We start from the raw sequence: 9,895 nt of genomic DNA, 5'->3' as shown, positions 1-9,895 counted from the left end.
TACTGGGTTAGTACGCTCTTTGATGCAAATGGTGCAGTTTTTCACAAGTTCGTTTATTTGCCCACTCAGACCAGGCCACCACACTGCCTCTCTGGCTCTCTCTCTGCATCTAGACATTCCCTGGTGCCCCTCATGTAGGGCACTTAGGACAGAGTGGCACATAGCAGTGGGGATTACTAGTCTGGTGCCTTTCAGTAGCAGATTGTCATGTACAGTTAAGGTCTCTCTGTGTGGCCAATATGGCTGTATTCTGGCCAGCTGCTCTGACAAAAAGTCATGACCTCTGAACATATGCTGTCGGTTTTTAGCTGTTCTTTTACCTGTGTGATGTATGTCGAGGTAGCAGGCATGCATTTGACAATTTCATCCACATAAATATTTGTGTCTTCCAGAAATTCAGCTGTAGCTTTTGAATCAGGGTCTTGGTTAACAGGTGCACGTGACAACGCATCTGCCGTATGGAGTGCTTTACCAGGAGTGTGTGAGATGGTGTAGCTGTACCTCATAAGCCTTAGGCGGAATCGTTGGATCCTGGGTGGAAGCTCGGTTAGGGCTTGCTGGCCTAACAGGCTGATGAGTGGCTTGTGGTCAGTCTCTATAGAGTGTCTCCCGATGAGGAAATCTTTGAATCTTTCACAACCCCATGTTAGTCCAAGCGCCTCCTTCTCCACCTGTGCATACCTCTGTTCTGTTTCCGTTAAAGAACGAGACGCATATGCAACAGGTCTCCATTGCTCTCCCTCTTTTTGAAATAGGACTGCTCCCAGTCCATAGGAGGAAGCATCTGCAGACAGTTTTAACTCTTTGTTTGGGTCATAGAGTGCAAGAATGGGAGTTGACGTCAGATCGCCTTTCAGCTGCCTGAATGCTTTTTGCTTCCAAACCCACTGATTTTTCTTCGAGAGCAGGTCTCTTAGGGGCTTATCTTTTTCAGCAAGTCCTGGGATAAATTTGCCTAATTGGTTTACCATCCCAAGAAAGCTGCGCATTTCACTGACGTTTGATGGCTCTTTCATTTCTGGGATTGCTCTAATTTTGTCTGGGTCTGGCTGTACTCCTTCCGCAGACAAGATGTGTCCAAGAAACTTCACTTCCTGTTTGCTCAGGTCACATTTCTCCAGGTTTAGTGTGACACCGGCCTCTTGTAGTTTATTGAGCACTGTGTGCAGTCTGGTGTTGTGCTCCTGCTGATCCTGTCCCCAAATGAGAATATCATCCATGTGACAGACCACGCCTGGCAGCCCATTAAGGATTACTGACATTGTTCCCATTAAGGATTGCTGAAAATGTTCTGGGGCAGACGCTATTCCAAAAGGAAGTCTGTTGAAGTAGAAGCGCCCAAAGGGTGTAATGAATGTCGTGTAGTGTGCTGACTCTGGTGACAATGGGACCTGCCAGAAGCCTCTGTTTGCATCCAACTTGCTGAAGACTTTAGCTCCCGCCAGAGAACCTAGAGTCTGTTCAACCGAAGGCAGGATGTACTTTTCTCTGCACACTGCTTCATTGAGGTGAGTGAGGTCAACACAAATACGCACAGAGTCGTTTTTTGTTGGCACTGGGACCATACCTGCACACCATTCTGTTGGTTCTTCAACTCTGCTGATTACTCCCATGGACTCCATTCTTTCCAGTTCCCGTTTCACCTTTCCTAACAAAGGGATGGGGACCCGTCTTGGTGTGGCGAGGGAAAAAGGCACAGCCTCAGGCTTCAACTTAATTGAATAAGGTTGTTGCATTAAGCCTAAACCCTGACACAGTTTCGGGTATTTTCCGTGCAGCACATTCATGTCGATGCTGTCGGCTCTACACACTAGGTTCAGCTTGATGCTTGCCGGCCTGCTTAACAGTGCTACGTGCAAATCTTTGATAATGTACACATTTTCCTGTATTCCCTGTTCACCTTTGCAAAGTGTTTCTCTGCTCATACCCAACACGTCAAGTGGGGAACCACTCGGACCAAACAACGGTCTATCTGGTTTGCATAACCCTGTCTCGTTCTGGTTTATGCTGTAAAACGTCTGGGCAGGGATAACAGATACGTCAGCTCCTGTGTCTATCTTAAATCTGACCTTGTGGTTTCTGATAGTGAGATCTGCATACCAAGGATCTGAGCCTACGTCTACAGAACCAAGAAACACGGGTGTAACATCGCTTTCTTCGGCTTCTATCACATGCACAGACTTAACAGATTTACACACTTTACTGAAATGACCTCTTTTACCACATGAGTGACAAGATACATCTTTCGCTCGGCATTGATCTTTACCATGTGCAGGGGTTTTCCCACACCTGTAGCATGATCTCCCATTAGATGTTTTGTCCTTTGATGTGTATTTGCGATCTCCACGGGGTTTGAACGTTGAATGCCTTTGTTCCTTGTGCTTAGCTGACACAGCATCTATTTCCATTTTATTTTCCCCTCTGATGTCCGAATGCTGCTTCTTGATGGCTTCTGACTGCCTGGCTTGGTTAACCGCTTTCTCTAACGTCAAATCTTTGTCCATTTGAAGTCTCTCCGCTAGGCTGATGTCCTTCAGACCCACGACGAGGCGATCTTTTATTAACTCGTGCAGCGCACCATAACTGCAGTTTTCAGCTAAAGCGTAAAGTGCAGTGACAAACGAGTCTACAGTCTCATTAGCTTGCTGTGTTCTCTGATTAAAGCGGGCTCTCTCATAGATAATGTTTTTCCTGGGAACAAAGTACATCTCCAAAGTGTCTCTTACTGCTTGATACTGCTGTCTCTGTATGTCAGATAACGCTTGTCCTCGGAGGATATCATCTGCTTCATCCCCCATGCAGTAGATGAGAGTGTTCACCTGGTTAGCCTCGGAGCTAAGGTGTAGGTTGCTTGCGAGTCGAAACCTTTCAAACCTCCGTATCCATTTTTCCCAATGCTGTGGCTTCGAGAAATCGAACAGCTCGGGGGGCTGGATGGTGAAAGTGGCATTCGGGGGTAGGTTAGCGTTAGCATTGTAGCCGCCGTTAGCTCGCTGGTGGGGCGGTGGCGTGCGAGGCCGCGTAACTGTTGCGCTAGCTCCCGCTTCTTCGTCCGACATCTTTCGTCTCGAGAAAACTCTTTACCACTCCCAAAGTCGCTTGCTGTCCTCCCCGATGATAAGGCACTTACAACGATCCCACTTCTGACACCATGTCGTGGTTTTTGGTAGGGAAAGAGACGACACCTTGTAGAGCAAACAACTTCAACCTTTATTTTCTCACTTCCGGTACCCAACACACTTCCACCATAAAACCGGATATACTTAAACAGATAACACCACAGTGGCGTACTGGGTGAAGGTGGGGAGAGAGGAGGACAGGGAGTGAATGGGAGTGCGAATGGTTGTCTATGTGTTAGCCCTGCGACAGACTGTCCAAGGTGTACCCTGCCTCTCTCCCCAAGACAGCTGGAATAGGCTGCAGTGACTCTGAAAAGGATGAGCAGAAGTGAGTGAATGGATTTAAATAATAATAATAATATAAATGATCGAGTGTGATCAAACTTTTCATATGAAAAATGACATTGAGTGTGGTCACTCTAGATACAATAATATAATATCAAAAACCTCAAGGATTCAAAGTTTTATTAAATTGTAAAAGTTCAAAACTCAAAGACATTAAGTTTACAGTCATATATGATCAGGTTTCACATTTCAGAAATTGGAACCAACTTTAAATGTGATTAAAATAATTATAAAACAATAAATTCTCTAATCATTGACTAACTGATGAATCACTGCAGCTCCAATATATTTTTGCATTTGACAACTGTTACGTTCTGGTCCCGGCAAGTAAATAAACGTAACAAATAGTTTGCCCCACTCACTTCCCACCCACGCAAAAACCCCAACAACGACACCTTTTTTAAGTATTTAAGCAGCCATTTATTTTCCTCAGCAGTGAGCAATGCCAAAACAATAAACAAAACTCCCTATAAAACAATCCCTAGTCTTCCCTACACCAAAATAAAAAGAAGCCAAAACAAAAGACAAGTCACTTACCTATCTATCTAACGAAAAACAGGAGAAAACTTGTTCAACAAAAGAAAACGGCTTCTCACGCCTACTAGGCTGCGACAGTGAAAGTTATACAATAAAGGAACAAAAAAGTGACCGCCACTGGTTAACTTATTTACAATTATTTACATGGCAAGGCTGGAGGTACACGTGAATACTCCAGCCTGCACTACAATAATCACACACACAACTCCGTGATCGAGTCAACGGGGTTCCCAAAAAAACACTGCCAGGTGTCTGTCATCCGGACGTTAAGTACTGGAGGTGGTCCATCAATTATCCAATCCGAGGATAGGTAAAGACTCCACCCGGATACTTAGCAGCCACGCCTAGGTGTCCACCTTCTAGGAGAGGGAAAAAGAAAGAAAAGGGAAAATACCACCAAACACATCACTGGGTCATAACAGTTTCCCCCACCCAAAAAAAATCAAACATCCAACCCCACACAAAGATGTTTGATTTAAGCCCTAGAGAGGGCATCAGCCATAACGTTCTCTAAGCCCTTTTTATATCGGATCTCAATGTTGAAGTCCTGAAGGAGTAGGGACCAACGCATAAGGCGCTGGTTACTGTTTTGCATCCGAGATAGAAACTGGAGAGGGTTATGGTCAGAGAACACAATGGTTGGAACAGGACTAGATCCCAGGTACACTTCAAAGTGCTGCAAGGCCAATAGCAAGGCTAAGGCTTCCTTTTCAATCGTGCTGTAATGCAGTTGGTGTTTTAGAAATTTTCTAGAAAAGAAGCAGACTGGGTGGTCAATGCCATTGTCATCCTCCTGCACGAGCACTGCACCTGCCCCCAAAACACTGGCGTCCACCTCAAGCTTGAACGGATGTGTAAAATCAGGGGCGGCCAACACCGGAGCACTACAAAGGAGAGCTTTAGCAGCTTCGAAAGCGAACTGACATTTCTCTGTCCACACAAATGGCGATTTTGGACTGGCAAGACTGGTTAACGGGGCTACTACCTCAGAGAAGTTTTTGCAGAACCCACGGTAATAACCTACCATGCCCAAAAAACGCCGCAGCTCCCGGCGAGTCTGTGGAACTGGAAAGTCTACTATTGCCTGCACTTTCACAGCAACAGGGAGGACTCTACCTTGTCCTACTTGTTTCCCTAGATAAGTTACAACCGCCTTTCCAAATTCACACTTAGCCAGATTCAGTGTCAGAGAGGCATCATGCAACCGGTCAAATATTTCCCTGAGAATCTTGAGGTGTTCAGTCCAGGTGGAGGAATAGGCCACTATATCATCCAGATACACTTCGCAATTTACGACTCCCTGTAACACAGTGTTCATCAGTCGTTGAAATGTGGCGGGGGCATTTCTCAACCCGAACGGCATGACGGTATATTGCAAAAAATGATCGGGTGTAACAAAGGCACTGATTTCTGATGCGCGTTGAGTTAAGGGGACCTGCCAGTACCCTTTTAAGAGGTCAAGTTTGGTTACAAAGTTTGCCGAACCCACACGATCGACCAGATCATCCATACGTGGGAGAGGAAACGAATCGGGTTTCGTAACAGCATTTACTTTTCGGAAATCATTACAGAAACGGGGAGTTTGATCGGATTTTGGAACGAGAAGTGATGGTGAGCTCCAAGAGCTATTACTGGGGAAAGCAAAACCGTGGTCAAGAAGATACTGGACTTCTTGCTGCATAATGGCCCGCTTAGTGGGATTTACCCGGTATGCATGCTGCTTTATGGGCTTATGGTCACCCACATCAATATCATGACTTAATACATGCGTTTGAGTGGGGATGTCACCGAAAAGAGCAGAGTAGTTTGTAATGAGCTCACGGACATCAGACTTAGCGGGATCAGACAGGGGCGCCAAATAGGCATCCAAGTCAGCCAAGATTTCAGAGTTCCCAAGACGCGCACCCGAAACAGAGGTGTGCCTGTCATCCAACCCGTCATCGCCGGGACTATACAAGGGTGGAGAAACGGATACCGACACAATAGGTGACACAACAGGTGCCAAACTAGAGCGGTCACGATCAATGTATTCCTTTAGCATGTTGATGTGACAGACGCGACTTTTCCTCTTACGATCAGGGGTTAACACCACATAGTCCGTCTCACTTAGTTTGCACTCAATGACATACGGACCGGAAAACTTTGCTTGCAGGGAAGAACCAACAACCGGCAAGAAAGCCAACACACGGTCACCTGACTGGAACATCCGTACTACAGACTTCTTATCAAAATGTGTTTTCATTCTAACCTGAGCCTTTGCCAGCATGTCACGAGCCAAAGCACAGGCATTATGTAGCCTCTCCTTAAACAAACTAACATAGTCCAGTATATTTTCTTTCGGCCGATGACTATCTGAGAGAAATTTCTCTTTCAGGAGACGTAACGGACCGCGCACCGTGTGGCCAAAAACCAAATCAGCTGGACTGAACCCCAAAGACTCCTGACATGTCTCCCTGACGGCAAACAACAGTAGTGGCACCCCCTCATCCCACTCACGGCCAGACTCCGTGCAAAATTTGCGGAGCATGTTTTTTAGGGTTTGATGGAACCTTTCTAATGCACCCTGACTCTCCGGGTGGTATGCGCTTGAAGTGTGATGAGTGACTCCGAGCTCTGTCATGACCTGGGCAAAGATTTTAGACATAAAGTTTGTGCCCTGATCAGTTTGGATGCGTTTAGGCAACCCGAAAGTGGAAAAAAACTTAACTAATGCTTTCACAATCCCACGGGTTTTTAATGAGCGTAGTGGAATGGCCTCCGGATAACGAGTGGTAATACACATCATGGTAAGTAGGTATTGATTTCCGGACTGTGTTTTAGGAAGAGGACCCACACAGTCAACAATGACATGTTCAAAAGGTTCCCCAACAACCGGGATGGGTTGTAGCGGAGCAGCGGGAATCGCCTGATTTGGTTTACCGGCAAGCTGACACGTGTGACACGAGCGGCAGAATCTTACCACATCAGATTTGAGACCAGGCCAAAAGAAATAACGGAGGACACGGTTATATGTTTTTGTGATTCCCAAATGACCGGACATAATGTGGTCATGTGCCAAGCTTAGGACCTGGGGACGAAGCGACTGCGGAACAACAATCTGCTGCACTCCCTCATGGGTGCAGCCAGAACTGGGAGTCCAGTAGCGCATCAGCACCCCATCCTCAATAAGGTAGGACGCAGATCTCCCACTCTTAGGCTCGGTCACATACGCCCAACAAGATGACAAGCTCTCATCATTTTTTTGAAGTTCTATAAGCTTGTCTTTATCTACTGACAGAGTCATAGTCTCCTCATCCGGCTGAAGTGATACAGAGACAGGGGTACCTTCACAGGCGGGTTGCAAACTCAGTGTGTCTGAAGCGCTTAAGAAACAGTCGCTAAGACCCACCACGTCACCCTGTTTGCGTGCCTGCGCACGTGTCACAGCACACACGGGAAACAAAGGAACAGCATTTGATGTAGCACAAGCGAAACCACTATTATCTGTAAGTGGTATATCAACTACTTCTGGCGACGGAAAAACTGTGCAGCCAGCTAGATCGTTTCCCAAAATGATGTCAATACCTGCCACCGGTAACTGGGGTCGCACCCCAAGCTTAACCTCACCAGACAAAAACTGAGACGAAAGCTGCACCAAATGTAAAGGAACCCGTATTACACACATCCTAACTCCCCAGGCTAACACATCAGCCCCACAATAGGATTGAGCTGAAAACGGTAAAACCCCCTCACGAATGAGCGACTGTTTCGCACCAGTGTCTCGCAAAATACTGACAGGAGCCCGCCGATCTTCCCCTATCAAGGAAACAAAACCGTGTGACACAAATGGCTTAAACTCCTCATCTACCTTATCATTTTCGGGTACCATCACCTCCCCCAAAGGAGGAGGGTTTATCTGTAGAAGGTTTATTGGGGAAGGAGATGCACCCTTCCTGGTCATTTCTTTTCTTTTCAGAGCAGGGCAAACCGCAATAAGGTGTCCCTGCTCATGGCAAAAAAAACACACGCGGTTCTCAACGGATGAGGGGATGGCACGGCGGGTGCCCCTTGGAGACCATCGGGGCGGGCCACCGGAAGACGAAAAACTGTGAGCAGGAGCCGAAAACATCACTTTATGTGTCAACACAAACTCATCAGCCCGTATAGCAGCAGCGGCGAGAGTCGTAACCTTCTGTTCGTTTAAGTAGGTTACCACAGTGTCTGGTAGTTGATTTTTAAACTCTTCTAACGTCACCAACTCACGCAGGTCTTCCAAGGTTTTTACTTCTGTAGCATGACACCACTTATCAAACAGAGTTTTCTTTTCTCTGGCAAACTCCACATAGGTCTGGTTGGCGGATTTTTTCCCATCCCTAAATCTCTGCCTGTAAGCCTCTGGCACAAGCTCGTAAGCGCGTAGGACAGCAGCCTTCACCGTATCATAGTCAAAACTGTCCTCCAGAGAAAGAGCGGTGCATACCTCTTGAGCTTTCCCCACCAATCTACATTGGAGTAAAAGAGACCACACATCCTTTGGCCAGTGCAGCGCACCTGCGATACGTTCAAACACTGTGAAATACGAGTCCACCTCAGTTTCCCGAAACGCCGGCACCATTTTGATGTGTTTACTCACATCAAAGCCACCACCTGGCATCGGGGCCGGTGGCTGCGGAGATGGCGACTGCGGGGATGATGACCCCGGGGAGGGTACCTGCGGGGATGATGACTCCGGGGAGGGTACCTGCGGGGATGGTGACTGCGGGGCTAACCGAGGTACAGGAGGGCTGGCAGACACAGAGGCTCCCCTCTCTACCTCCAGAGCCCTGATCCTCAAGTGCATAGCGTCCACCTCCAACTGCTGTTTCTTTAGCTCCACCTCCTTAATGCGCAGCGTTAACTGCAGCTCCTCCACAGAAGGGCTAGGCGGAACAGGGAGATTTTTCAGTGGGGCAGAAACACCAGCAACAGCCCCCAGCTCAACCCCCCCTGCAGGACCCGGCTCACCAAACAACCCCCTGTCCGTCAACTGGACACACAGGAGCTCCCTAAGCTCTTTCTTCTTCGCAGTCAACGGCACAGTCACATCAAAGAATTCAGCAACAAGCAAGAGGTCAGCCTTTTTACACCTGTCCAACTTCTCCGCAGACGGGCTCAGAGTGAAGTCCTCCAACTTAAACTCCATCCTAACACACACACCCCCCCACACAAGAAAAAACCGCCAACCAAGAAAAAAAAAACCAAAAAAAAGAACACAAAAGAGACGAGCCCCCAATATGTTACGTTCTGGTCCCGGCAAGTAAATAAACGTAACAAATAGTTTGCCCCACTCACTTCCCACCCACGCAAAAACCCCAACAACGACACCTTTTTTAAGTATTTAAGCAGCCATTTATTTTCCTCAGCAGTGAGCAATGCCAAAACAATAAACAAAACTCCCTATAAAACAATCCCTAGTCTTCCCTACACCAAAATAAAAAGAAGCCAAAACAAAAGACAAGTCACTTACCTATCTATCTAACGAAAAACAGGAGAAAACTTGTTCAACAAAAGAAAACGGCTTCTCACGCCTACTAGGCTGCGACAGTGAAAGTTATACAATAAAGGAACAAAAAAGTGACCGCCACTGGTTAACTTATTTACAATTATTTACATGGCAAGGCTGGAGGTACACGTGAATACTCCAGCCTGCACTACAATAATCACACACACAACTCCGTGATCGAGTCAACGGGGTTCCCAAAAAAACACTGCCAGGTGTCTGTCATCCGGACGTTAAGTACTGGAGGTGGTCCATCAATTATCCAATCCGAGGATAGGTAAAGACTCCACCCGGATACTTAGCAGCCACGCCTAGGTGTCCACCTTCTAGGAGAGGGAAAAAGAAAGAAAAGGGAAAATACCACCAAACACATCAC

The 9,895-nt window shown here is 47.0% G+C and overlaps 1 protein-coding gene across 1 annotated transcript; it reads right to left on the bottom strand.

Moving 5' to 3' along the window:
- Positions 1 to 4,476: 4,476 nt before the first annotated feature.
- On the bottom strand, positions 4,477 to 9,891 carry LOC309698468 (uncharacterized protein; the record flags this gene model as incomplete). The annotated part of the gene is made up of 4 exons (XM_082520920.1): positions 8,692 to 9,891; positions 7,390 to 8,661; positions 7,069 to 7,299; positions 4,477 to 5,301 (listed from the first exon to the last, which is right to left on the bottom strand). The coding sequence occupies exons 1-4, from the start codon at positions 9,160 to 9,162 to the stop codon at positions 4,477 to 4,479; spliced, it is 2,799 nt and encodes a 932-aa protein (XP_082377046.1). The 5' UTR covers positions 9,163 to 9,891.
- Between the last annotated feature and the right edge of the window lie 4 nt (positions 9,892 to 9,895).

Source organism: Aulonocara stuartgranti (assembly GCF_965226115.1).
Source record: "Aulonocara stuartgranti genome assembly, chromosome: 3".
In the NCBI taxonomy this organism is placed as follows: Eukaryota; Metazoa; Chordata; class Actinopteri; order Cichliformes; family Cichlidae; genus Aulonocara; species Aulonocara stuartgranti.
This window is presented reverse-complemented; position numbering and strand designations above follow the sequence as displayed.